Source organism: Microcebus murinus, chromosome 6 (assembly GCF_040939455.1).
Source record: "Microcebus murinus isolate Inina chromosome 6, M.murinus_Inina_mat1.0, whole genome shotgun sequence".
NCBI lineage: Eukaryota > Metazoa > Chordata > Mammalia > Primates > Cheirogaleidae > Microcebus > Microcebus murinus.
In genome coordinates this window covers 25021918-25049895 of record NC_134109.1, presented here as the reverse complement: position 1 = coordinate 25049895, position 27978 = coordinate 25021918, and the positions used below count along the sequence as shown (strand labels likewise).

Here is a 27978-nt window from a genome sequence, read left to right as displayed (position 1 = left end):
GGACTTAGACTGTATTGGTTTAGGACTCGTTCCAAATATGGAGGGAAATCCCAGGAAGGAAGAAGACAGTGTTGAAGTCAAGGCTTTTCCTAGAGTCCAAGCAGGCTCCTCTTTGAACCCCAATCCGAACTCTACTTACTTTCCCTTATCGTGGTCCTTTGAGACAGGACTTTGCAGAAGGGACTCTCTTGCATCACCGTCCCCTCTGTCCCCCTGGCAGACAGAATATGAGCTGAGTTCAGGGTGGTGGGGGCCCAGGTGCGGGGCGGGGGCCCTTCTGCATGTGGGCAGGGAGGGGCGCAGAACAGACACCCCATTCTGTGACCACCTCCCTCTCCCCGCCACAGCCCGAGGAGGATGAGATCCGGACCGTGTTCGACCTGGAGCCGAGCAGCACCTCCTCCACGCCCACCTCCCTTGTGAGTCACCACCTGCACCCTGGGGACAGGCCTGGAGGGTGGTGCCTGCAGGGGTGGTCCACTCCAGCGGCATTGTGGGGGGCACCAGCATTTGGTGCCCACCCTGGGTCCCGGGGAGGAGACGGGGACCCCCTGGGCTCCCCTCTCTGACGCAGCAGGACTTGGCCCAGGTCCAATTGCTGCCGTGGACCTGGCTGAAGACTGAGGAAAGGAGAAGAACCCAACCTTCCCCGGCAATGTCTAGAAGGTCCTCAGAGAGGAAGTACTCTGTCAGGGCGAGCCGGCCCTCAGCGACATCAGTTGTGTAGATGCGGGGGCGTCCTGAGGCTGGGCCTCAGGACCAAAGGCTGCCTCCAGGGCACAGGCGCAGGCAGAGCTGCAGGAGCGATAGCGGAGGTCTGCACTGATGGTAAGGCAGGGGTGGCGCGCATGAGTGACCCCATCAGCCTGAAGAGAGAGGCCGACCCAGAGTGCAGGGGCCCAGCAGGAAGGCTGGGCGTTGGCTGTCACATGTGGGCGTGAGCACTCACCCTCATGCCTGCCACAAGTTCGGATGCCCAGAATGTGCACTGAGCTGGGGACCGGGAAGCCTGTGCCCAATGCCAGGGTGCCACGGAGGAGCACTGAAGAAGGGCGCCAGCCAGCCTGGGCACTCAGGGAAAGCGTCCCAGAGGAGGGGACATCTCATCTGACCCCAGGAACAGGAGTAGGGGTTTGCCAGGTGAAATAGGGTGTCTGGGAAGAGCATTCCAGGAGGAGGAGCAGCCCATGCAAAGGCCTGGAAGAGAGAATCGATCCATCGGGGCAGCTGAAGACAGTCTCGGCTGGTGGAAGTCAGAGTGGGCAGTGGGGCACGAGGCTTTCTTTAGTCGTGGGCAGAGCTGGGTTAAAGTGCATAGTGACAGAGAGAGACATAGACAAAACAACAGCAGTGGACATGCCCCCCCATGGTGCAGACACAAGAAGTCACCAGAACTCCAGGTTTGCCTCACTTGCAGTCCTGCACAGATCAGATGCCCTGAGGGGGCAGCAGGGGAGGTGCTCGGGTACTGGAGAGAGGACAGAGATTTTGAAGCAGGAAAGTCTCCCTTTTCCTGGGACCATTCCCACAGACCCCTCTCGAATGTCATTAGCGGCCAGTTTGTGAAATCTTCTTACAAACCTGATGCTTTGCCATTCTCCTAATCTTTTGATAAACCTGCACAGTTTTTGAGCCTCAAACTGAGGCTCAAAATGTCAGTTAATGGAGATCCCAGATCACTGAGCCAGGGAGTGGCAGAACAAAGTTTGAACCAAGTCCGTCTGACTCGAAAGCCTGTGATTTAAAAAAATATATACTAGAACTTATTTTTTCAATCTTTCATTATTACAATAGTGATATATGAACATTATAATTATAGGGAAAAAAGATAAGCAAAAATAAGGAAATCAAAAGCCCAAATTCCCACCACCCAGAGATGGCCACTGTTACCTTAGTGTATATTCTTCCAGACATTCAAATATTATGTGTCTCTTCCAGATAATTTTATATGTGTATATATGTGGTTTTTCTAATACTGCACATACTGTTTCATAACCTGCATTGAAGTTAACAATCTCTGTCTTTCCATATGTATATAATTTTAATCTCTTCGAATACCCAGTCCATATTCAAATTACATTAAAATCTTTTATAGTTTGTCTAAACCAAGATCCTATCTGGTGCCTGTGCATCTGGTTGTTAGGTGCCTTTTATTTTAGCACAGTCATTTTTTTATGACTTGCTGGAGAGAGCAAACCAGTAGTCCTGTGGAATAGCCTGCCTTCTAGATTTTTCTGGCTATTTCTTCATGGTGTCTGACAGCAGGTTCCGCCATCTCCCGTATTCCATGCAAACTAGAAGTGAGATCTGAAGGCTTGATAGATTCAAGTTCAATGTGGGGACGAGAACACATGACAGGTAGTGCTGTGCCTCTCACCGTTTACCCCGGTTAATGGTGCTGACATGACCCACTGACTGGGGAATGACAGCCAGACCTGCCCATCGTTCAGTTACCATTTTCCCCTTTAGGACCAACGGCCGTCTTTGGGGTTTACTTTGGCACCATGCAGATGTCTAGATCTTTTTATTGGGAAATTGTTCCCTCATCAATGGGGGCTGTTGGTTTCACTGAAATAAACTCCTATCGGAAAGGTTTGATTATACTCCACAATTACCTATTTTCAAAATAAGGAGTTGTTTTAAAAGCCACTTCAAAGGATGACCAATTGCTCTCCTCTCTGGTACTTGCTGTGTTTTTCTAGTCTGCTGCCCTCCCAGGCATTCCTAGGACCATTCCTGGGTTTGACAGGCCACATGACCAAGGTCTCAGCTGGCAGTCTCAGTTTCAAATCCCGATTCACAGGCCAACCAGTGACACACCCCAAGGGAGTTCTGGATGCACCAGCAAAGCTGCATTAGAAAGTGTACCTGACCTGGCGCAGTGGCTCACGCCTGTAATTCTAGCACTCTGGGAGGCTGAGGCAGGAGGATCACTTGAGGCCAGGAATTTGAGATCAGCCTTGGCAACATAGCGAGATCCCATCTCTACAAATAATAATAAAAGAAAAATAGCTGGGCATCATAGTGCCCACCTGTAGTCCCAGCTACTCGGGCGCTGAGGCGGGAGGATTGCCTAAGCCCAGAAGCTGAAGGCTGCAGTGAGCTATGATCATACCAGTGCATTCCAACCTGGGCTACAGAGTGAGACCCTGTCTCAAAAAAAAAAAAAAAAAAAAAATTAAAATCAAAAGTATTTTAAATAAAAGAAAGAAAGTGCACTAGCTCAGGAATGAAGGTCTATCCAGACCCCAGCTGAGGGGAACCTTAGGTCATCTCCCCTGGGTTCAGCCTGACTTAGAAGCAAGAATGAATGGAAAGTGCTCTGAAGGACGTGGACTTAGTCGGGGAAGACCCCACACACTAAGCCATCCCTGGAGCCCTGGATGCTCGTGAAATGACCAGGAACAAGGAGGCAGGTGGGATGGACAGGGTCAGGCTGCTGGGAGGAAGGACGGCTCCATGGCTTGGAGGGGACAGAGGTGATGGGGTGGGGTGTGAGGGGAGAGGCTGTGCCCAGGGCCTCACTTCAGATGTGACCTTACTCCCCTCTCCCTCTGTCCCGAGCAGCTGTACGTGGCCACCGTGCTGCAAGAGCCGGAGCTGAATCTGACCCCGGCGTCCTCCCCAGCCAGGCACACCTACGGCACCATGAGCAGCCAGCAGCCAGAGGAAGACGAAGAAGAGAGTGGTCTGAGGGGCTTTGCGAGGGAGCCGGACTCGGCCCAGTTCCAGGAGGGGCTGGAACTAGAGGGCCAGAGCCAGTACCACTGACCAGGACCCCGGGCCTCCACTGGCGACAAGTTAAGGGCCAGGGGAGGGCCTAGCAGGGGGAGGCAGGAGGGTGGCCTGGACCTCCCCACTCCCTCCTGCAGACCTTGAGAAGCCCCAGGTGGAGACATCTGCCATCCCGGCCATGTCTACACGGAGGCCCTGCCCCGCTGAGCGGCTGGAACCGGAGGCTCTAGGCTGGGCAGAGGTGCCGGGGGGGTGGAGGATGAGGCAGGCGCCCTGCCTTGGGAGACGTGGCGGAAGCCCCGGGCAGAGACCGAAGGCTAGGCCTGGGGTTGCGATGGAGACGGCGTACACGGGGAGGAAGCAGAAGGAAGCCTGTCGACGGCCTTTGGGGCCGTCGCCGCCCCTGCACCAGCTGCCCTTCCGGGGAGCTTCTGCGCTGCGCCCCCACCTCCGCCCCGTCGCCCCCCGTGGTGTGAGGCAAAAGCACACGCACTGGGCCTCCCCACGAGACACAGATGGCCATCTGGGGAGAGAAAGCCTCTGCACCTGTTGACCTGAAAAGAGGTGACTGAGCCCTTTCCTGTTCCTCTGCTCTGGGCAGATGTCCCCAGGCCCGGCAGGATGGAGGCCCGTCTCCTTCCTGTTCTTACAAGGGGGTGGATGAGACATGGTCACTCGGGCTCATTAAACGAGACCTGCGTGCATTTTGAAGAAGGAAACCTCGGCTGCTCCTTGCTGGGTACTGTGAGGTGGGGAGGGGCAGAGGCGGAATTCTTGGAGGGGGTCTTCTCGCCAAACCCCTGCGTGCTGGGAAACCAGACATACTGCCCAAGCCCCAGGGCCTAACGAGAAGATCCCCAAAGCCAAGGATGTGGCCACTATGAGCTTCTGCCTCGTACTGCTGAGTGCCTGGAGCCCCCACTTGGCCAAGACGGGCAGCAGCGTAGGGTAAGAAACCCATGCTTCCAATGGAAGGACTGGCTACCCCCACCCCAAGTAGGTAGGACCCTTCCTCCCCTCTCGGGGCTGCCCTGCACCCTGCTCTGAAGAACATCCAAGTGGCCCCCAGTGTGGCCCTGGTTCAGACACTGCAGATGCTTTGACAGTGACGTCACCCCAGGCCTGCTGGGGGGGTGGGGTGGAGGTGAGGGCCGTGTCCTCCATGGAGAAGCCCTTTCTGGTAAAGCAGGCCACCCCCCCACCTGGGGCTGCCACCACCTGAGACCTGGCGGAGGGGAATCCTGAACAATGCTGGTGACACCCAACAGCACCTTTGCCACAGCCGGCAGAGGACAGGACCACAGGAAGCCCCGCCGAGGAGGACTTGGAGAAGAGCTGGCTGGGGCCTCTGTGAGCAGAACTAACCCAGTTGAATGGGGTCTGCATGTTCCAGGGCCCTCCCCCAGGTCTGGGTTCCTGCTGCCACCTGCTGGCGGTGGGCCCCGGGCTCACCTGCCCCAAGCATTTTCACCGCATCCCAGGCACATGGCTGCCCTGAACTCAGATCACCTTGGCCTTGTCCCTGCACTACTTTGCCCACACCCCAGCCCCCGGAGCTCCAAGCTTCAGTTCAGATGGGAAATAGTGCTCAGGGAGCAGCTGTCACCCAACTTTGGCCTGGGGAATCTTTCCAGAGAGCTCGGTTCAGCCGGGGAGGGGCTGCCTTTCCCATTCCTTGTCCAGCCAGGAATAAGGGGGAAACTATACCCAGCCTGGCCCTCACACAGCCAGGTCCCACAGAGCCCCTGCCCCTGGAATTCCACCAGCCAACAAGGGGAAAGGACCCTTCCATAGCAGGGTGGCCAGGCCCGGCAGGGAGTTTGCCCAGAGTGGGGAGACGGCCAACCCCAGGCCCTGCCTGCCCCAGAGTGTGTACTGAGGATGGGGGCTGTGGGCGTCCTGCCAGAAGCTGGCCCGGGGCCCCTGCTTCCCTGGCCCCGCCTGCTGGGCCCTGTGCAGTCTCTGTCGCCCTGTGGGACGCTGCTGCTGGTCCCGCCTCCCCTCTGCTGCCCACCTCCCCTGCAGCCTGGGATGCTGCATGTGGGAAGGGTCCCGGCAGATGGCTGGGGGCTTCCCCCTCTGAACTTGGGTCAAGTGCCGGCTCTGAGAGGAGGTAGTGTGCATGTTCAGGAAGCTCCGGAGTCCACTCTTAAGGCAACTGTGAGGCTCCACCTGGACCCACCACGGCCACTAGGGTGGGGGGTGTCTTTTAGTCCACTCCCCCCACAACACCACATCCAGGTCCTCCCAGGCACCCTGAGCCCACTCTTGTCTCACCCACAGACCTCCCCTACCACCCTCTCCTCTCCCCCCACTTCCCAGCACCCCAGTCCATCCACCAAAGCACCCCCCACTGGATCCTTTCTGAAGGGAGCTGCCTCCCAGGGGGCCGCACTGCCTAGACTAGAGCCTCCGAGAGGGCCCCGGCCTCAGCGGCCCCACGCCTGCCTGCCTGTCCCGCAGCTGCCTCTGGGAGCAAAGTGCCTATCAGCAGCATTGCGTCCTCTGGGGCCTCGGTGGGGGGCTGGACTGACCTTGGCCACCACCACTACAGGAATGTGCCAGAATGCTGAACCTTCTTGTTATTAATGCTATGACCGTGCCTTGAATAAATAAGTCCTCCCACCCCCTGCGGCCTGTGCCTCTGCGTCTAGACCAGCCCAGCGGGTCCTTCCCCCACCCGGAGGGAGCTGGAGCTCCCTGAAGTCCCCGGGCTGGAGCGCCACACTGGGGTTAAGATGTGATCCCTGAATTTGGCTCGATGGGGGCTGTTGGTGACCTTGGCTGCAGCAGTTAGGAGTGGGGACAAAGCCTGGCTGGAATAGGCTCCCACCGTTCCATGCGCAGCGAGGAGATGGAAACGGCGAGGAAAGCGGCCTTTCCGGAGAGCGTTGCTATCTCGGGAAGTAAGGAACTAGGGGGCCGCTGCGGAGGGAACAGGTCCGTGTCCTCTGTCATCATGGGGGTGCGGGCTGGTGGAATGGGAAGGAAGGAAGGAGGGACGGAGGATCACAGGGCAGGACCTTGAATGAGGAGGCGGGAAGGAACTACTTCCTCTGCGCGGGCACACACGAGCTCGCACACGCAGACGCGCACGCACCGAGTCACACAAGTGGAAGGGGAGCCTTCAAGAGAGGTGAAAGCACCCATGCTTAGGATGGATCAAGACACGGGTCAGAGCAGGGTGTTTGGCCTTTCCAAAGCCATGTCACGCCCATCACCTGACTGCGTGTCAAACTCTCGGGAGCTGTGGGCCAGGCGTGGACACCTGGGCCATTATTAGGTCACGCAGCGTGTGAGGCCCTGTCTCACAGAGCCTGTGGAGCTCCAGAAAGTACCTTCAGTGCCACGGTGGGAAAGGCGCTCCTAGCTTGCCGTAGACCGGGTGTCTGTGTCACTCACACTGCCTGGCAGGCCTGGCCTTCTGAGCCTGGCAAAAGTGAGGCCCTGGCCGGGCGCGGTGGCTCACATCTGTAATCCTAGCACCCTGGGAGGCTGAGGCAGGAGGATCACTTGAGGCCAGGAGTTTGAGAGCAGCCTGAGCAAGAGTGAGATCCCCGTCTCTACTAAAAATAGAAAAATCAGCTCAGAGACAGGGCTCCTTTCTCCTTGTGGCTCTGCTACATTCAGGACATGGGCCTGAAGGTCACTGTGAGATTCGCATCAAGCCAGCTGAAGGGCGTGGTGTGGAGGAGCGTGCGGGAGCCTTGTGCGCCCGGGCCTGGGCGGGCACACGTCTGCACAGCGCCGGAAGGCAGTCACGTTGCCCACCCGTTGCAAGGGAGGCGGGCAACGTAGCCAGCTGCGGCCAGGAGGAAGATCCACTGTGCTTGGTGACCTGCAGCCGGTTTTAGCCACAAACCCCTGGCTCTGTCTCCGCCACTGGCTCCAGCCTTCCCAGGCCTCCCCCTGCTTTCCCACCCACTCTGGCCTTGGCCTTCCCAACCATGCCCCATCCTGCCCTGAGACCCACTGCCCCGCGGCTTCATCTGGCGCAGGCCGGGACCCAAAAAGACCAGTCGGAGCGTCAGCGAGGCACACAGAACAGGTTTATTCGCGTGAGTTTACAGAACCACACACAGGGCAAGAGACTAAATGCAGTCAGCTCGGGGTGCAGGCAGAGGGTCGCCCCTCTCCTGCTGCCTTCTCTTCCACCTGCCTGCAGTCACCGTGGCAGCTGTGGCCTTCCCAGCCCCACCGGCCTGGCCGGCTGGCTTCCTACAGAGCAGCAAGGAGAGGGCCCCTCCCACAAGTGCTGGATGAGGGAAGGGGAAACACCGCAGAGAAAAGCGGCGGCCAGCTGGCCGCTGCGCAGCCCTCGAGCCCCACAGAGACCCAGGTGCCCCTCCCTTCCCCGGCAGTTCTCCCTGCTCTCTGCTCCCCCGGCCTGTGACCCCGCCACAGAGGCCAAAGCTCTTCTTCTCTGAGAAAGGCAAACAGCGCTGCGGTAGGGAGGCAGCAGGGGCCTGAGCAGGAGGAAGGGATGGTGTAGGCAGCTCAGCCGTCTTCACGCCCAGCGTGGCTGGGCTCACCCGAGAAGGCAGGACGGACGAAGGGCCCCATTCTCCAAAGGCCCAGACCTTCCAGGCGCCACTTCTGCTCTCATGGGGCTAGCTGGCTCGCCAGAGAGGGGAAGAGACAGGCAGGGAGCAGGCTACTCGGGGTGAGGGGACATCCAGAAGCCCCTCCGGAAGGAAAAGCTGCTCTTCTGTGGCCGGGGAGGGGTGAGACACAGCCCTGTCCCACCCCATCTCTAGTACGAGGGGGGGTTGGAGGGAGAGGCAGGGAGGCCTGGGGGAGCCTGGAAAACCACGGACACAGACAAGACAGGGGCCGCCGGGCAGGGGTCGCCCCTCACTGGCCATCCCAGCCTCGACTCATGGCCTGCACCACGGCTCCGTAGAGCTGGCTCCAAGCGGCCCTCGTGGCTGGGGTGAAGGCGGGGCCCAGACACTTCTCCAGCATGTAGAGCAGGGACTCGCCCACCGTCTGCAGAGGCAAGGGGACCTTGTCATTCCCCAGGGCAGGAAGGCATGGTTCCATCTCACAGGTGAGAAAACTGAGGCCTGGGCTGGTAAGGGCTCCTGGGCCTTTCTTGTCTCCTGCACAGAGTCCATGCCTTCTGAGCAGGGTCCTGCCCAAATCCTTGGGTATCACATTGTGCACACTTTCCCCCTTAAATGTGAGGCTGTATAGTGAACAAAGCATTTCACCCCATTCCTAGTCTTGCAGCCACCCAGTGAGTGGGGTGAAGGCACTGGCCTCCAAGGTCAGAGCAAACCAAGTCATTGCAACCAGACTTCAGTCTCCTCATCTGCAAGGTGGCAGTCATGGGGTTAAGAGCCTAGGCTCTGGAGCCAGGAAGACCCAAGCTCAGATTCTGACTCCACCACTCATGAGCTGGGTGACCTTGAGCAAGTTGTGTACACTCTCTGAGCCTCAGTTACAAAACAGAGAAGGTAAAAGTTCTAACCTATGGGCTTGTTGGGATGATTAAATGGGATAATCCAGAAGAAGCTCTTAGTGTAGCATCTGTATACAGTGAGCTTCAACCATAATGGGTCTCATTTGTTATTATTAATCATAATAAAATAAGTTGTATTAATTCCACAAATGTTTACTGAATATCCACTGAAAACCAGGCTCTGTGCTATTGCTAGGGATGGAGAGGGGGACAAGACCAACATGGCCCCTTCCTCACGGTGCTTCCATCTAGCAAGGTGATTGGACCGTGTGGTAGACTGTCAGTTGATGGTCCACCTTGAGGAGGGTCCTCCCACATTGACAGTGGCCTCATCCATGTGTCTGGCTTTGGCCAAGGGGACATTAGCAAGAGTGATGCAACAGAGGCTTTGTAAGTACTTGCACACTGGAGCATGTCCTCTTGGAATACTCCCTCTTGAAACTCAGCTACCACTCTCTAAAGAAGCTCAGCTTGACTACTGAATGACACGAGGCCACAGGGAGGGAGAGCTCAAAGGCTGACTGGCCATCTGGAACATTCCAGCCCCAGTTGAGCTCCCAGATGAACACAACACACAAGTGACTGCACCTACATCTTGGAGAGCAGAAGAACTTCCAGCTGAGCCCAGTCACGAGAAATCAGAAATCAGGGTTTTAAGACAGTATGTTTTGGGGTGATTTGATACACAGCAATAGAAAACTGATCAGACCAGCTAATCTCAAAGGCTCCTTAATGTTTATGGTTTTACAAGAAGCCATATCATGCTGGGCATGGTGGCTTACACCTATGATCCCATAACTTTTAGAGGCCGAGGCAGAAGGATTGCTTGAGGCCAAGAGTTTGAGACTAGCCTGGGCAATATAGTGAGACCCCATTTCTACACAAAAATATTTTTCCCCCACCCCAACCCACCCCAATTTTTTTTTTTTTTTAGATAGAGTCTCATTTGTTGCCCAGGCTAGAGTGAGTGCCGTGGCATCAGCTTGGCTCACAGCAACCTCAAACTCCTGGGCTCAAGTGATCCTCCTGCCTCAGCCTCCCAAGTAGCTGGGACTACAGGCATGCGCCACCATGCCCGGCTAATTTTTTTTTCTATATATATATATATATATATATATATATATATATATATATATGTTGGCCAATTAATTTCTTTCTATTTATAGTAGAGATGGGGTCTTGCTCTTACTCAGGCTGGTCTCAAACTCCTGACCTTGAGCAATCCACACGCCTCAGCCTCCCAGAGTGCTAGGATTACAGGGGTGAGCCACCACGCCCCGCCCCAAAATTTTTTTTTAAATTAGGCATGGTGGCTTATGCCTGTAGTCCCAGCTACTTGGGAGGTGAGGCATGAGGATCACTCGAGCTCATGAGTTCAAGGTTACAGCGAGCTATGATCACACCACTGTACTCCAACCTGGGTGACAGAGGCACACCCTGTCTCAACAACAACAACAAAAGAAGCCATATCAGAGAAGAGAACCTGAAGGCTCAGAGAGGTCAAGTCAGTACCAGAGTCACACAGCAGGTAAGCAACAGATGCAGGCCCCCAACCCTGATCTGAGGGTATGGGAATGGGGAGAGAGGACAGGTGGATAAGGGAGGACTGGGAGAGAATGGTGGCCCCAGGTCAGGAGCTCTGGAGAGAGGAAGAGCCCCTTTACCCACCGAGAAGGAGCTGAGCTTCACACCCACTGCCCGGTGCTTTCTGCCCAAGCTGGCAAGGTACTCCTCCAGTGAGGACAGGTCCTCCACGTTGGTCACCGCAGCGTCAATCACGAGCATCACCTGCCAAGGCCAAGGCAGCAGTGAAACAGAGAGGCCCGTGCAACCCCACCTGCTCACAACCACAGCCCAGAACCCGGGGCTCCCCAAAAGATCCTCAGAGGCAAGAAAAGCCAGCAGGATCCTCAGTGTTTCGTGATCAGGGGTCAAAAGCAGCCTGTGTCCACATATGGTGGGCGTTCAACATGCGGTAGCCTAACTACTAACGTTCCACCCACGAAGGAAGCCCCTCTTCTCTGTGGGTCTCCAAGCCCTAAAGACACCTGCTGGGTAGTGGTGCCTGCCTGGGACAAGGGGAAACTACACTTGATCTCAGCTAGAAGGCCGAAAAGTGACAGGAAGAGGGGAAACTGAGGCTCTGTGAGCCTCCAAGAAAACTCCAGCCTGGGTTTTCTACACAGATGGTCCCCAAAGGCCCTCAGTGGCTAGGGTCAGCACCAACACAACCTATGGAAGCTGTCAGGGGACAAGGCTGAGGGCAATGACGGAGGCAGGGACCGCGTGGCTGAGAGCAGGGTGGGGAAGGAGGCTGACTCTGATGTCCCAGACCAGGCCCAGCCCAGAGGGAAAGGACAGGGGCCCCTGTGTGCAGGAGCAGACGGAGGGGAGCAAGCCCAGGCCTGGGGCAGGAAGCGATTTTCCCGGTCCCAAGCCCCCACGCTCTGCCGGGAAGGTGCATCCCAGAGGCCAAGCGGCTCCACCCCCGCCTCACCTTCCTGATGTGGTCCAGGAACTCGGGGGAGGAGAGACAGTCCTCGGGGCTGGAGAACTGGCGGCAGTTGTACTGGAAGAGGGGCAGCAGGTCAGGCTCCAGGTCAAACAGCCTGTGGGGGTGAGGCCCAGTGTCAGCCCCGGGGACCCGGCCAGCCTGACCTGCAGTCAGCAGCCACAGCAGACGCCCCAGCCGGGCCCTGCTCCTTGGGCGGCTCTGCCAGTGCCCTTCCTTCCTTGCCCCTTCCCTGGCTCCGACAGGCTTCTGGACAGGGCAGCGCATCCAGCCTGCGCAGAGCCACCCTCGTCAACAGGCGAGGGCTGTGGCCGGGGACAGGAAGAGGCCTCAGACAGGAAACCTGGAGTCACATTGTGGGGAGAGGAGAGCCCTTCCTTCGGACTCTCTCCCTCCTGCTCTTGGGTCGGAACATCCCAGTCTCATCGTGTCCCAGGGAGCCCCGAGCTGTGATGGTATTAACACCGAGAACATGCTCCTTAGGCTTGCTGAGCACCGAGTACTCTCGAGTGGTTAACTTGTAATTGTATATTCCTCACAGTCCAAAGCAGTTTAACCTGATTTTACAGAGGAGGAAACAGAAGCCCAGAGAGGCTGAGTAACCTGTCAAAGGTCACACAGCTTGGAAGCAGTGCAGCTACAGTAGGGGCCTGAGAAAAAAGTGAGCTTGGGGAGGGCCGGGAGGCACACACAGGCGTGTGCAGCCACTTTTGGGAGGGCTTGTTCAGGTTTTGTGCAACTCTGAATTTATTCCTCTTTTGTCTCGGGGAAGGTTTGGCAAAAGCCTGGTCAGAAGTTCTGCGCTGGCTTAGGGTGCTGAGGCTGGGGACAGCCACGGTGAAGGGAGCTTTGCCCTGCTGGTGACAGCAAAGGGGTTACTGAGAGACCCCCAAGCTGAGGCTGCAGATGGACTCCCCTTTCCCCGTGGGGCTTGTGCCCCCTCTTACCTCTCTCCCTGGCAGTTCTCTGGTCCTAACCTGGTCCTTTCCTTGCAAAGGTTTGTCCTTCCGTTGGTCGTTGGTCGCTGGGAGTGCGCACACCTGGGCCCGGACCGGGCGTTCTCACGCAGGCGCGGGAGATCGCCCAGCGCACCTTCCCCACACCGGCCCTTGGGGCACCCAAGTCCCCGCACAGCAGCGTCGGGCACCCCTGCAATCACTACCCAAGGAACGCTCGGGAGGCACAGAGCCTGGGAGGGGGCTCAGCGCGGGGACGGGCGTCGGCCCGCCCAAATGTAAGGAGATCCTCCCGAGAGGACCCCGCCCGCCCCAGCGAGCCCAGCCGGGAGCGGGCTGTGCAGCGCCGGCGCAGAGATGCGCCCGGGCCAGAGGGCAGACGGGGTTGCGCCACCCGTCGCCGCGCCCGCTCCTCTGGCGCACATCTGGCAGGCACCCCAGCGCCACGGCCGCGGGCCAGTTTCCTCTTCTCCGTCGCCGGTCCAGCCGCCTCCAACCCTTCCCAGCGAGGCACCCCTCCAGCCGCACCCCGGGCCGGGCAGCCCTCACCTGGCGAACAGGACGGTGCCGTGCTCCAGCGGGCTGCGGCTCACTGCCCGCCAGCTCTGCCGGATCAGCTCCGGCTCCGGGCGCTCCATCCTCTCCCGGGGACGCCGGGCGCGAGGCTGGGACCCTCGGGGCGCGGGCGCCGTCACCGCACGTGCTGTGCCATCCCCGCGGCGACGCGGGCCACTCCACACACCCTACGGCCCCGGTGCCTCGGCCAGGCGGGGTCCAGCAGCCGCTCCTTCCTTGGCCGTAGCTGAGAAAAGATGCGCGCAGCCCGCGTAGGTGGCGGCGCCCCCGCGGTGCGGGCCCCGGGGGCACTTCCGGGGACCCAGCTTGGCCGCTGCCCCAGCGCCCCGCGGCTCCGAGAGCCGCCCCGCCCCGCGCCGCCCGCTGGGGCGCTTTAAAGCAGTCGCGGCCCCCGCCCTCCTCCCTCCCGTGCAGCTAGGCGGGCGCCCCTTCCACAGCTGACTCCGGTCAAGGACGACCTGGTGGCCTGGGAAATGCTCTGACTTCAGAGCTGAACAGAAATCTTAGAGTCTGTCTGGGCCCTGGTTTCTCGTCCCCAGCCCCGAGGGCCCTGTGTTGGATTTGGTTGCCTTGGGTAGGCACTGCCTAAGCCACCTCTCCACGAGGCCACCCAACCATTGCCTGGAAGCATTTGAGTTTGCTATGCCCTTGGCATGTAGTCTCTGCTCAAATCATGCCTGACTGCTGTCGCCTTCCTCCCCCACCCCCCTACTCCCTAACCCCAGGTCGGGTTAGCAGCCAGATGGCCTACCTGTGGGTGTTCTTGGGCCGTTGGTTATGAACAACCTGTGAGTCCAAGCCCAGCTGAAGTGCTGAGTGAGTGAGTCCTGGCCTTTAAAACTTCTTCTGGCCCTGAATCAGGACTGAGGGCTTCGGCAGAACGCTTTCCTGCTCCCAGCCAAGCCCATGAAACCATCTAGCTGTCCTCCCCCTTCCAAGGGCTCAGGAGTTTGGGTTACACCCTATTCTGCTCTTCCCCATCTCTCCATGTATCTCTGGATTGGAGTAGGAAAGCAAGGCTGGAAAGCCTGTGTCCTAAAGAGCCTGGGAGGTCTCCAAGCAAGAACACAAAGGGATGGGGGCTGAAGGGACAAGGGACTAAATTTCTATCTTGGGATCTCATGGCCCCACAGCCAGGTGTGGCAGGTCACAGGGAAAGGCCACATGCATCTCTAGCTACCTTCACCTTTCACTGCCCGAATGCCCAGTGCTCTGGCTAGTCTAAGGCTTCCTCCCCACTCCACCGCCGTTGTGTTTCCTGCCAACAGTCCACATTCAGGATGCTTCTCGCTTCCTTTCTCCTTTGGACAGGGTCTGGGGTCTGATGAGTTAGTGGGAGTTAATGGCCCTAGCTAGTAAGTGATGGAGTCAGCACTCAAACCCACTGCTTCACTTTCTGCCTTCATAGGGCCGAAGGCAGGAGGAGAGGGCTGAGTGCACTCTAATCTCTGCTCCCCTTGAGGAAAGGCCTGAGGGTCTGGCTGGGCTACTACAGCCAGCATGGTGTATTCCAACTAGCAGGCCAGTGTCTGAATCCACAATCTGAGAGTCTGGGGAGAGTTACAGGATGCTGTCCTCTCTGGAACTTGGACAGGAGATTATAATCTAGAAGAAAGTTCAAGTACTATCCTAGAGCCAGTGCTATCATTGAGGTCAGTTTATCATTAATAATAATATTAATAAAGAGCACTTATTGCCGGGCACAGTAGTGCATCTGTAGTCCCAGCTACTTGGGAGGCTGAGGCGGGTAGATCACTAGAGCTCAGGAGTTTGAGGCCAACCTGAGCAAGGCAGCAAGACCTGTCTATAAATAAATAAAAATAATTTAAAAAATTTACAAAAGAGCTAGCATTGATAGAACACTCACGTCCAGACACTGTTCAAGGCACTTTACATGATTCTTTTCATCCTCTCAGTAACCCTATGAGCAGGTGCCATCATCCCCTTGTTTTATAGTTGAGGAAATGGAGGCAAAGAGGCTAACTGACTAGGTGCAGATCACATAATTAATAAGAGGCGGGACCAGGATTTGACCTCAGGTCTCTCAGGCCCATCCTCTAGGCTCCATGCCTCCCTCATGTAATGCGCTGTGACTGTGACCTGTGCCCCTGACACTGGGTCTGGGTCAGTGTTGTGCTAGAGCCAGCTCTCATATACGCGAGAGCCAACTGTATGCATTTCTGTCCAACTTCTTGCTCAGTGACATCAAGTTGGTAGCTTGAAATAGGCCACGGTGGGAGTATTTACACCATGGAAATTAGCAAACGCTGTAAATCAGGGCTTTTTTTTCCTTCCAGAAAACCTGATGTTGAACATCTGCCACCACTGGTCCAGCACAGCTGGGGGAGCCAAGACAAACCGAGCTCCAGACACGCTGCTGACACATTAAGCTGAACGTGCAAAGGAACACGCTGGATCGGGATGCCCGGAGCTCAGTTTCGGGCCAGGTTGTTCTGGGAAGGCGCTTCTAGTCCCAGGACCAGGCTAAAGACGCAGAAAAAGCCCAACTTGGCTCTGAGTCCTGGCTCTACTATTTACTAATTATGGGACCTTAGGCAAGTAATTAAATCTCTCATGGGTAGAATGGGGATAAAATACATCACTGACTTCTCTGGGCCTTTATGAGGATCAAATGTCACAGATGTGTCAAGACTTTGTAAATTAAGCTGTGCCATTCAAAGAGTTATTTGGTCCTTTTCTAACCAGCCTATCCTAGGCATTTTTCATTTCCAGGACACCCACACACCCTGCTCCTCCCCCACTGCAGCTGCCCTTGCACCTAAGCTGGCGGTGGGGCAGCCCAAGTTCCCAGCGCAGCGCTACTGCCCTCCTTCCCCACCTTTGCCCAGCACTCCAGTCAGCTCTTACCTCCCCCAGGTCCTTAACAGCAGTCCTGATAACAGAGGCCCCCTGTCACGATGGAGGCCACTGTTTAGCAGAAAGGCAAGTTGCTACAATGCTGGGCCACTTGGCTGTCCCAGAAGTGGACAATTGTTACCCCTTCTCTCCTACTCCTTTCCATACTGTATGGGCAGGTTAAAAGAAGAAAAATAAGAGGTCTGGCTTCCTACTTATTTTGGAATAAGTTTAAACAAACTGAAATGACAACCAAAATTACTCCAGTAACCGTGTACATGGGAAAGGCCCCAGTACCCCCTGGGATAATCAGACTCATCTGCCAGCCCAGGGCCTCTCCTGGAATTGGAGCCACCTCAGACATGAGACACAATGAATGGTTCTTGAACTTCAAACATTCTTGAACTTAAAACATTCTTTTCTTCTTTTAAGGAGGCCTTTCTGGGAGCCAGCGGGCAAGTCAGATTCAATTAAGTACAACAAGAACATGGTATTCAAAACAAGCACTATTTATTATAAAACTAAATGGCCTCCAATTATCTCTGGAAACCTTTTTTTTTTTTTTTTTCCTGTTAAATAAAATGTGGTCAAGAAGCTGGCTGGAGGTTGGGCTGGCTGACAAATGTCTTCCTCCTCCACCAGCAGTTTGTAGGACATGTCACGTTCCTGCCAAGTCCTGGGGGCTAGAGCCCGTATTCAGAGCAGCACCCTGAACTCTATCCTCAGCAGCTGAACCTGAGCACCTGAAGCTGCATCAAGTGGCCTTGTCCCCAGAGAAGTGTCTGCCAGTTTGGGCATGGAAGAAGAGGGAGTGGGCAGAGAATTCTTTCATCCCTAGAAAGCAGTGGCAGAGACCAAGGAAGCTTTTGTCCCCAGGTGGCCAATTAGGAGGGAAGGATGGGTAGGAAGCTGGCCAAGCCTTCTCCTTCCTCGCCCTTACTCAGAGTGGCTGCCCCCTCAGAGCTCATCCCTGCCAACAAGTTTCTACTGGCAAATAAGAAGGCACAAGAGAAAACCAGCCACCTCCTGGGTGTCACTGTGGACCACCTTCTTTGCTAAGAGCCAAGCACAGACTCCTGCATTCTACCTGCAGGGAGAGCCACCTGGACACTGTCCCAAGGGGCACAGAAGAAACCAACTCAGCCTGTGGGGAGGAGGGAGGGACAGCAGTGGGCTGGAAGGTGGAGCAGAGCTTCTCCATCCCTCTCTCCCTCCCTGCTAGAAATGCAATTAAGTGAGCCGCCCAGATTCAGCACTGGGGCAGCGCTTCCTGCTGGGGGAAGTCAAAAGGGCTGTAGAGCCCTGGGAGAGGGAGGTCATCAGGCCCCAGATCTAATTAACCAACCTGCCTTGCTTTTGACATTGCTGCATTTCCTCTATTAACATTAATGATGGCTGGTCTGAACAGCCAAGCACGGCCAGAAGCTTCCCTCCCCACCACCCAGTAGGTAGCACAGTCTGTCCCTGGGACCAATTTCCAGTCTCCGTGGCAACCGCCTCCCGAAGATGCTTTAAAGAGCTCTGACCCTGTCAGAGTTGGTGGGAGATACAGAGGGGGGAAATTGGAGTATGGCAGAGATTGGTCATTAAATCATGAAGCATCAAAGTCCTCTGAGACAAAATATTTTGTCATGCACCAAGAGGAAGCAGGCAGGCTGAAGAGCTGGCTTTGGGTTAGTTTGGTTCTGACTGAAGGGTTTTCTTAAACCCTTTTGGGGAGAAAGAGAAAGGAACAGCTCTGAGCTGCTTGTGTGAGCCTCAGAGTGGCAGAGGGTAGAAGCTGTCATGCGTGTCTAGGTACTCTGGGTCTTTGGAGAAAAGAGATGGGTGAAACAGTGACAGAGAAAGGGAAATGCCAAGGGAGTGAAGGGGGGGGGTGAGCAGGGGAGGACTGGAGGAGCGAAAACTGAGGAAGCTCAGCAGGTGACAGGAACATTTGTCCAGACAGGCCAGAACACCCCACACCCCAGCACCACACAGATTCCCTGCTCTCTCATCTACCTCAGCCGTTAGGAAAGGTCCCCAAAGGCTCTTCCAGCAATCAGGAGAACACACCTGACCCAGCCCTCATAGCCGGGCCAGATGCAGAGGGACAGGGATGGACTGAGAGAAACAGTCTCTGGCATCCAGGGCCTGGGAACACAGAGCAGCCAAGGACAGGACGCTGTTCCTCCACCCAGTCTCACAGTGTGACATTCCCAGAGAACAAGGAACCAGGGGCTGAGGCAGGCTGACCAAGGACAGGACGCTGTTCCTCCACCCAGTCTCACAGTGTGACATTCCCAGAGAACAAGGAACCAAGGGCTGAGGCAGGCTGACCAAGGGCGGGCGAGTTCTTGGCTGCTCACTGCCTAGAGCCGTGTTCTGTTCATATTGCAGGCAAGAAGTCCAGCCACCTGTGGCCACCAAAGTCACTTGCAGCAGCAGCCACTCAGGGAAGCAGTGCGGAGCTGGGCCCCCAGCTCAGGGCACCTTGCTTTCCTCTGTAACTGGATCCGCTTGTGGGAGGGAGGGCAGCATAGCTTCAGTGGTCCCATCTGCTTTGCCTCTGCTGAGGGCCCACAGTGAGGTTGGCACTTGAGGACCTCTTAGAGGTCAGAGAATTTTTGATAGATCTTACAAACCCAAACCAAACCAAATACAATGTGGAAAAAAATACCAGAAGATATTACTACAGCCCTGGACTATTTCTTAGTGTTTATGACACTCAGCTATCCACAGTTACACAGTCTGTATTCCACAGAGACACGGACAATGCACCTCACATGCACACACTCACACACGCACCCATGCACACTCATCCTCTGTGTTGTACACTTGGGGAAATGGGCCTGAGAGATACTGTCCTCTCTGTAGGTGTAGCAGACAAAGCTGTGGCTCTCTAGTGTTGGGTTAAACTCTGGGGTCACTCCCGGAGCCTGGTCTGACAGGCAGCAGAATTCTTGAGGTTCCCAGACGGCTTCCTCCACAGCTGGCTGTCCCTGGGCTGTTCCTGGACGTAGGCTGGAGTCCTTGCAGTGGCTTCAAAAGTCCCATGATTCCAGCCACCTCAGTCCTGCCATCGGACTTTGGGGGTCCTGGGCTAGAGGACCCACCATCCCGTAAGCCAGAGGGTGGAAGAGGTAGAAGCTGTGAGAGAGAGTCCGGAGGGAGCAGTCGGTATCCCAGCGCCCTGGCTGGGGAGCTCTGACGTCAGCTCCTCCTTGAGGAGTGTCAGACAGTCTCCATCTACAAGCCCCATTCTCTTCCACTACCACATCTGTCTGGGTCCACACACCACAGTCTGAGACCTTAGTAGATGCTCACTTAATGACAATAAAGGAAAGGGCTCTTCCCAAGAGGCCCACAAGAGGGACCTGTCTAGGGCATTTTCATGGGCTATTTGGCCCAGGGTGATTGTTAAGATGTGAATTTAACACTCTTAAGACAGGCGTGTGCTCCCGTGAGGCCCCACCACGAAAGCCAGTCTGGGGCCAAGGACAGGACAGGATTCTCAGTGGGGAATCTGTGAGACTTGCCAGAAGTAGGGAAGAGGGGGGCTTTCCAAACAACACTCTCCGCTAGCAATTCTGAGCCACCTCCACCACCCAGTTATTCTTCCTACCCTCTCCCTCACCCTACCAAGCACAATCCTGGTAGAAAGCCACTGTGACTAAGGAGAGTCTCCTTCCAGGTGTGCTGGGATGTACAAAAGCTGGAACCACTGGTGAAAGGAGAGCATGCTAAGAGTTAGCCTCTGCTTCTTCCACCTGGCTACAAATCAGGACCACCCGGGGTCTTTGAAAACCGTAGCCCCACCTGGGCCCAGCTGAATCAGAAGCTCTGGGATGGGACCTAGGCGCTGGTACACTTTAAGAGCACCCCAGGGAGTTCTCAAAGGCATCTGGGGCTGAGTCCACGTTGGTGCCCAGGTGCAGGAAGATGCTCACCTGTAGGCAGTTCCCAGGAGCAGGCTCAGGACTCCCACCACATGTATGCTCCTGGCCAGGCGAGAGGAGGCCACACTCCAGGCACAGAGCCGCAGGAGGGTGTCCCACAGAATGCCTAGTGGAGAGGAAAGACATCTAACACCAGCCTGTCAGAAAGTGACTTCTGGGATACAGCAAAAAGGAGCCACCCCTAGTCAGGGAGCAGAGATTCACTCCCAGCACTGCTGCCAGGGTGGCCTCTTCTTCCTTCCCCCTCCCCCCAGCATCCCCCTCCCCCTCTCCCCAGCACCCCTTCCCCTGCTTTATCTCCCGGGTCCAGCTGGGCAGCGCTGACCTGTCAACATGCTGGAGAAGAGCATGGCTGGGAAGTAGTGGTGGAAGTAGAGGATCCGGCCCATCAGGAAGAATGGGAAGTAATGGAGCATCCAGCCAAGTAGGACCTGACCGCCACCTCGCAGCAGCACCTGGGACAGTCCTGGGCCCCAAGCAGCACAGCCCAGTCAGAAGACAAGGAGGGGTGGAGATCCCAGGTTCCAGACCGGCTCTGGCCCTTCCTTGCTGAATAAGTCACATCACCTCACTGGCCTTCCTTCCCTCAACTGGACCAACCCAAACCACCCTGTGGCAACTGGAAGACGACGAACAACTAGGTCTCGAGAGCCCTGGTCACCACCCAGCCCAGTGAGGTCTCAGCACCAATGGCAGCTACACCAAACACCAGCAGGAGGCCTGATGCTGGCGTCTGGGCAGCAAGCAGCCCAGCCTCTAACGTAACCATACTCCTGTACATCTACAGACGGCCTCCCTCCCTGCCTGCCCCTCCCACACCTTTGCTGCCACACAGACAGGGGTAAAGGTAAGGTGAGGATGGAGAGGGGAGTGACTGGATATCTGGGACCGTGAACGTTCACACAGCGAGCTGCAGAGGCAACGTGTGAGTCTCAGATGCTACAGTCCACGGCCTGACAGCTGAAGTTAGGATCAGCACTAGGACAGGGAACCCACTCACTGTGCCCTGGAGACTCCTCTCTACCCCACTAGAGGACGCGGCCATGGAACAAGGAGGAGGCAGAAGAGAAAAGATGAGAAGCTCTGTATATAGTACACAGATTAAAAATGAAGGTTCTAAAGTCAGCTATCACTTACTAGCTATATGTCCCGGGACAAGTTTCTTAATCTCATTGTGCCTTGGTTTCCTAATCCATAAAATGGGTGTAGTAATACCCTACCCTATAGGGTTGCTGGGAGGATGTAAGTAACACAGTACTGGGTATTACATGAGCTTTCAAGAGCAAAGAAGGAGGGAAAGTGTGGGGTGGTGAAGGCAAAGGATGGCCCTCAGCAGGCAGACCAACCCTCCCAGGAGTGCGGCCCACCAGCTGCTAGGTCAGGGGAGGGAGAGCCCAGGGGACCTGACCTTCAACTTCCGCTGGCAGCTGTGCCCCTCTCTGCATAGCTATGGCAAGGACACTCCCTGAGAGAAGGTAGAGGGCAATGCTCAACAGATTCAGCCACCAAACCACCTGCATGAAAATGAGAACAGGCAGATGAGAGGAAAGCAAGGGCTCAAGTGCCTAAGCCGGGAACATTCGGGGACTCACCGGGTTGCCAAGCAGATAGACTCGGAAGTCCGTGTCATTGATCCCTGAGAAGCGCAGGCCCTGTGGAACAGAGGACGCTGCTGATCCAGGGCCCAGCGCATCCCAGCCACACCCATCCCAAAGGGAGGAAGATGGCTTCCCCTCACAGATGAGGCTGGAAAGGAAGCTCAGAACATGCAAATTGCACACGAGTGCTCTGGGAAGGCAGGGTCAGAATGAGGACAGAAACAGAGTCCCATCTCTGGTCAGCCCTCCCAGGCAAGGCCTCCCCTTGCTACCCCAGCACACCTCTTCCCGGGCCCCTTTTCCTGGGAGGAAGCCTAACTTTGGGCCCTACCTGATAGTTGATAGGCCAGTGCCAGGGTTTGGATGTGAACTCATTGTCCTTGGGCTTGAGGCCATTGTTCCCCTATAGGAAGGTGGCAAAGAACAGCTAGTCAAGACAGAGATTTGGAGAGCTGACAGAAATGTGAGGCACAGGTATCCCCGGTACACAGCCAAGCATATCTCCTCCCTTCCCTCAGGGAAGAATCTGGTGCTCCTTCTCAGCCACCATCCTGCCTACAGCAACTGCCTTACCTCTCCCACACAGGGACAAGCCCCCACACCACAGCAGACCCGCTATGCCAGACAGAAAGAAGAGAAAGAGGAACGAAGGACTCATTCCAGTGGGCACAAAATCTATACCCATCTGCAGAGCCGAGGACAAACTGTCACAAGAGAAGAGGAAGGGAGGGGATGTGAAATCAAGCTTACTGATTTACGCCCTTCAGAGGCTAACTTCAAACAGAAAAAGAGAAACTCGGACAAGTGTTTGCACTTGGAAAAGGTTACTTTAGCCTACTGTTGTCCACCTTTTTTTTTTCATTATTGCCTCCACCCCCAGGAACCTTTTCAGACTTTTTAAAAAAATGTCTTTTATGAGATTTTAATACCATAGCTAGGCCAGGCGCAGTGGCTCACGCCTGTAATCCTAGCACTCTGGGAGGCCGAGGCGGGTGGATTGCTCAAGATCAGGAGTTGGAAACCAGCCTGAGTGAGACCCCGTCTCTACCAAAAATAGAAAGAAATTAATTGACCAACTAAAAATATATATACAAAAAATTAGGGCATGGTGGTGCATGCCTGTAGTCCCAGCTACTCAGGAGGCTGAGGCAGTAGGATCGCTTGAGCCCAGGAGTTTGAGGTTGCTGTGAGCTAGGCTGATGCCACAGCACTCACTCTAGCCTGGGCAACAAAGTGAGATTCTGTTTCAAAAAAAAAACAAAAACCATAGCTATACTATATATCTGTTTATATACTATATGAATACTTATGCTTTATACATAAAAGAGAGAAGATTTTTTTGCCCTTCAAGAATACACTTCACCCATTGGGAGAGAAATGACTCCCAACATACTTTAGTTTGAAGGACCCATACTCAGCCCCTCTAATCCAGTAGCCAAGAATATCCAACAACCTGTCTCCACAGAGCAAAATGAGGCCTTTGCTAAAACAGGAAGGAGTAGGGTGAGGACACCAGAGATTAACCAGCAGGACTAGGGCAGGCCTTGCTATGAGGACAAACTGAAAAGGCATTTCCTCACAAGGGGAGCCGGGAGCTGAGTTAGGTCAGCACTGCTGACCTTTTGGGCTGAGGCAGCAGCTGTAGTGGAAGCTCCTGCGCACTGTAGGATGTTGAACACCCCTGCCCTCTACCCCACCTCCACCTCTGTTATGCCAGCCAAAAATTTCTCTAGACATTGCCAAACAATCCCTGGGAGGCAAAATCACCCTCAAGTGAAAACCACTGGTCTAGCCCAAGAAAAGATCCAGAGGCCTGGTCAGTGAACTGCCAGCCAGTGCCTTACTGATGTGACTCATCAAGGGGTTGGGAATAGTTTGCAGATGGCTGTATGGTGGATGAGTTGCTCCTCTGGAATCACAAGTGTCATGGGTGGTGTCAGACCCCAAGGGGCCAGCTGCACAGCCCATGGGGGATGAGGAATGAATTATTCTGGCCTCCTGGAGCAGTTGCTGAGGGAAATGAATTCCTTCAAACTAGTACAGTTCAGTCCTAAACTTGGGGACTCCAGCCGGAACTGTAACAAGCCAAGGGAATCCTATTCACTACATTAAATGCTGAGAAACTGGCTGGGAGCGGTGGCTCACGCCTGTAGTCCCAGCACTCTGGGAGGCCGAGGCGGGCGGATCATTTGAGCTCAGGAGTTTGAGACCAGCCTGAACAAGAGCAAAACCCCGTTTCTACTAAAAATAGAAATAAAATTAGCTGGAAAACTAAAAAATATACAAAAAAAAAAATTAGCCGGGTATGGTGGTGCATGCCTGTAGTCCCAGCTACTTGGGAGGTTGAGGCAGAAGGATTGCTTGAGCCCAGGAGTTTGAGGTTGTTGTGACCTAGGCTGACATCACGGCACTCTAGCTGGGGCAACAGAGTAAGACTCTGTCTCAAAAAATAAAATAAAATAAAATAAAATAAAATAAAATAAAATAAAATAAAATAAAATAAAATAAAAATAAATGCTGAGAAATCTTGCTCTTTTACTAAACCAAGTGATGGAAGAAAAAATCTATAACCATGACCAGCATATGTACTTGTAAGTTGTTCTTTATGCTTAAAATCTAGATGGGCTCGTGCCAGCTAACCTCACCAGGCAAGCCAGCCTTCTCTGTCTCAGGCCACCACTCAGCTGGCAGAAGGGCCCTGCCCTTGTAGTTCCTGTAGTCTGGACTCAGTATTTTGGTCCTTTTCCCTTCCTGACTCTGCATCAGTTGAATAAGAAAGCTCCCTTTTCTTCTCTGACCTTACCTCTTAGGTAACGATACATGATATGAAACTCTTTAGATTTAGTCTTAAAATTCTACCCAGACCCAGAGTGATAGTCTGACTGACAGGCACACATTCAAAAGAGGTATGTCATCAGGGCACAGTGACAGCTATGAGCAGAGAGTCAGAGAAAAAGTGACCCAGAGATCACTTAATGTCAACTCATCTCCTTCCAATGAGCAAAAATGACAAAATTTGAATTTTAAAAATTTCATCTGGTGAAATAAGCGAACTATATTTACTGAGTACTGCTTACATAATCACTTACAGGAAAGTCCACTTGACACTGGCTCCCCAAGGGAAAAATAAGAACTGCTACACCTACCTGCAGCTCTGTAGGCGGAATGAAGATCACATATCTGGCTTGAGACACAGTGATTCTTATACATCATCCTTGCAGAACACAGGCCTCCCACAAACCAGAGGAAGGGGGTCTCCCACTAAATATCAAAACTGCAGCAGCACTTCCCCAATTCACAAGGGGAAACTTAAGCTAGTGGGTAGAATTCTCTCAATTTAAAGATTTCCTCTCTCAACTTTTCTTAAACCTTGCTACAAGTACTGTCAGTTACTAATGATAGAGAGTACAAACAATGTGTCTCAGAAAACCTTAAAAAAGATTCAACCAATTTCCCTAAATGGTTTCTGTCCAGGAATATGAGTGGGCTCATGGTTGGGATTTTATGTGGCATATAAACAACACACTCAAATTATCGATTCATCCTAACTGATCCTAATTTCATAGGATGGAATGAACCATCAATGTCTCATGATCTTCAACCAAGAGCACTGTGATTTTCAGGGGCTCCGCCATTTGAACAGATTTGACAATCGCCTAGAGGTACAGGAGTGTAGTGGGAATGAGCACTGACTCGGAAAGCTCACCAGCCTAGATTCCAAGACTGGATCCACCTCTTACACTTAGCTGTGTGAACCCTGAGCAAGATCCTTAGCCTCTCTGTGCCCCAGTTTCACCATCTGCAGACTGGGAACGACAATAATCTCCTAGGACTGCAGTAAGTATTAGATGAGTTACTACGATGTACGGTGCTCAGAGTACTGCCTGGCACATGAGACCTGCAGATGTGTTCACTGGTATTGCTGTCATTATCACCGCCACCCTCCTCACAGTGTGAGAAGGGAAATGCCTCTGAAGAGCAAGTAAACCAGTAAGTTAAGACACTTTCAAAGTCCTCCACAAGGGGGCAGCAAATCTATACCATGGTGATTGATTTGTGCTCCCAATCTGTGGCTGCCCAAGAACTCTTAGAGAAGCTGGGGAATGAGAAGGGGCTATAGTACCCGGATCATGACCATGTGGGACTCCAGCAAGATCTCAGGAAAACTGGGCTGTAGCACATCCAGGCTGATGTTTGGCACTAGAAGAAAAAAAAAATGACAGGAGAAAAGCCTTTGTCACACATTCTCTCCCATAGTCTGTCAATCCATGGTATCCACATTCCCACCAGAGTCCAAGTGCAGCCTTTCTGACAAGCTGACAAGTAGGCGAGAGTGTCGAGGAGATGGAAGAAAACTTGGCCCAATCCTTGCTCATGTATTCAGCTTGTATTAAGCATTCATCAGGCAATGTGAGAAGTACAAAGGAAACAGATGACCAGGCCTCTGCACCATCATCCTTCAATGTGGTACTGGCTCAAATGCTCCCCCATAAGGTCTGTGGCAACAGGGACCCATCTATCTCCTTCACCAATACATCCAGACCCCATATGGTTCCTGGCATACTCAATAAAGAGTTAATAATTTATACCAAAGTTAGTTTTTAAAAAAAGAGTTAATGAGCTGGTTTGGTTAAATGAGGTAGTAAGAAGAACAAAATGGAAAGCACAAGAGAAGACGAGATCAAGTACATGCTTGAAGGGGGTGGTTTAGGAAAACAGTTGATGAATCCAAAGGCTTATTGAGTAGAACTTGACACTAAAGTGGAAATGTCAAATTGGAGCCTGGGTGTAGAGATGTGTGGATCAGATCAGGGCTGTGGCTACTGCTTTCTGTAAAAGTGGTGGCTGGATATAGGGAGAGGAGGAGCCCTACACATGGACATAATGGGAAAGTGGCAGCCTGCCTCTAGCCTTGAGGCTGGGTAGATGCCCAGGGTGCAGGGGAGAGAAGAGTCCAGAGGGAGATGAGACAGATGGTCACTGGTCACTTTAGGGAGAGGAGTTTAAAGAGGGAGTGGATGAGAAGAAAAAGGAGCTAGCTATGTAGTCACAGACAACTCACGTGAAGAGACTAAGTTTAAGAAAGGAAGAAAATGGCAACAAGATGAAGTGACAGCACAGACTATGAAAGTTTATTTTTCTAAGATAAGAGTTTCTTATAAATGTTTCCCTTCAGAATCAGCCCAGAAAGTGACCTCACTCACATTTGGGATTGATATGGTCCTCCACATTCCAGATGGAGTTGAGGGTTTCTTTTAAGTACGGTGTGCAAGTAACTTCCAACTGCTCCCAGCCCCTGTGAAAAGTAGTCACATATGATTCTCAAAAGACCTGAAATCCACCACTGAGTAGCAGTTTCTTCTGCTCTTAAGGAGGGGCTCCATGGAACCCCTCTCTTTTCAACCCTGTGGCCATTACTTTTTCAATTTTTCACTTCTATATTCTACAACTATCCTAGAGTAGTCTTGCATACAGTATTCCCATTTTAGAAAGAGACATAGACCCAGAGAGTTATTATACAAGCCAGATGTACAAATGTTCAACTATCAAAACATATGAAACACCAAAGCTACCCTGGAGCCCTGTACTCCATAACACACTGATGCCTTTTCTTCCCCCCATTCCCACAAAGAAAAAGCAAACATGAGGTGAATAGTGGCCACCGGAAAACAAAAACTTCTGGTATATTCCTTGTAGAGTGAAAGGAAAAGCATGAGCCTCAGTTGGGACATCAAAACCCCTGGGACTTACCACCTGGGCAGAACCTTTCCCGAGGAGCCCAGGACACAACCTGTGACCAGATGGATGAAGCGAATTCGACTTCTCAGCACTTTGATCCGGTTTCCAAATTTTCTGTTTACAACCTCAATCCGCCAAAAATCATTTGAGTCCCCTGTCCCATTCTGCCACATAAATCAAAAAAACAAGACAAAGAAAGTGAGATGACTTTAGAGAAAAGGTATCAGAAAGGGAAATGGCCACCCTTTCAGATGCCACCATATTACAAAGGTCAAAGATCAAATCAGCTTCAATAATTGAGGTGGGGAAAGGGATCAAGAAGGCCATAGAGCTGGGCGCAGTGGCTCACGCCTGTAATCGTAAAACTTTGGGAGGCCAAGGCAGGAAAATCGCTTCAGGACAGGAGTTTGAGACCAGCCTGGGTGACAGAGCAAGATTCCATCTATACAAAAAAATTAGTGAGGTATGGTGGCTCATGCCCGTAGTTCTAGCTACTCAGGTGGCTGAGGTGAGAGGATTGCTGGATAACCTAAGCCTAGGAGTTGGAGGCTGCAGTGAGCTATGACAAGAAAAAGAAGAAGAAGGCAGCGGCCATAGAAATATC

At 53.8% G+C, this 27978-nt stretch overlaps 3 protein-coding genes across 7 annotated transcripts in view; 1 reads left to right on the top strand and 2 right to left on the bottom strand.

Moving 5' to 3' along the window:
• Positions 1 to 7321, top strand: part of TMEM63C (transmembrane protein 63C) — a 124763-nt gene extending 117442 nt beyond the window's left edge. For all 4 annotated transcript variants that reach the window (XM_076003836.1, XM_012742843.3, XM_012742860.3 and 1 more), the window contains 2 exons: positions 348 to 419; positions 3568 to 7321. In XM_076003836.1, coding sequence (XP_075859951.1) covers positions 348 to 419; positions 3568 to 3771 — 276 coding nt within the window. In that variant the 3' untranslated portion in view covers positions 3772 to 7321. The remainder of the gene's footprint in view (positions 1 to 347; positions 420 to 3567) is intronic.
• A 441-nt stretch (positions 7322 to 7762) lies between these two features.
• NGB (neuroglobin) lies at positions 7763 to 13513 on the bottom strand. Its single transcript, XM_012742962.2, has 4 exons — positions 13217 to 13513; positions 11697 to 11808; positions 10868 to 10987; positions 7763 to 8724 (listed from the first exon to the last, which is right to left on the bottom strand). The coding sequence occupies exons 1-4, from the start codon at positions 13303 to 13305 to the stop codon at positions 8590 to 8592; spliced, it is 456 nt and encodes a 151-aa protein (XP_012598416.1). The 5' UTR covers positions 13306 to 13513; the 3' UTR covers positions 7763 to 8589.
• A 5264-nt stretch (positions 13514 to 18777) lies between these two features.
• Positions 18778 to 27978, bottom strand: part of POMT2 (protein O-mannosyltransferase 2) — a 41385-nt gene continuing 32184 nt past the window's right edge. Inside the window, exons 13-21 of one of the 2 annotated variants that reach the window (XM_012742896.3) lie at positions 27387 to 27538; positions 26840 to 26931; positions 25759 to 25835; positions 21967 to 22038; positions 21630 to 21689; positions 21446 to 21551; positions 20363 to 20503; positions 20029 to 20143; positions 18778 to 19228 (exon numbers count right to left, since the gene is read on the bottom strand). In XM_012742896.3, the coding sequence (XP_012598350.1) occupies positions 19123 to 19228; positions 20029 to 20143; positions 20363 to 20503; positions 21446 to 21551; positions 21630 to 21689; positions 21967 to 22038; positions 25759 to 25835; positions 26840 to 26931; positions 27387 to 27538 (921 nt within the window). In that variant the 3' untranslated portion in view covers positions 18778 to 19122. Of the gene's footprint in view, positions 19229 to 19443; positions 19803 to 20028; positions 20144 to 20362; positions 20504 to 21445; positions 21552 to 21629; positions 21690 to 21966; positions 22039 to 25758; positions 25836 to 26839; positions 26932 to 27386; positions 27539 to 27978 lie in introns of those variants that run through there. The other variant, XM_012742904.3, reaches the window with a different exon arrangement.

Bases quoted from the DNA above. Each gene is read 5' to 3' on its own strand.
- NGB (XM_012742962.2), bottom strand. From the start codon at position 13,305: ATGGAGCGCCCGGAGCCGGAGCTGATCCGGCAGAGCTGGCGGGCAGTG. The intron at 11,809-13,216 runs GTGAGGGCTGCC...TCACCCCCACAG, and splicing joins GGCACCGTCCTGTTCGCCAG to GCTGTTTGACCTGGAGCCTG. The intron at 10,988-11,696 runs GTGAGGCGGGGG...TGGCCTTGGCAG, and splicing joins TCCTGGACCACATCAGGAAG to GTGATGCTCGTGATTGACGC.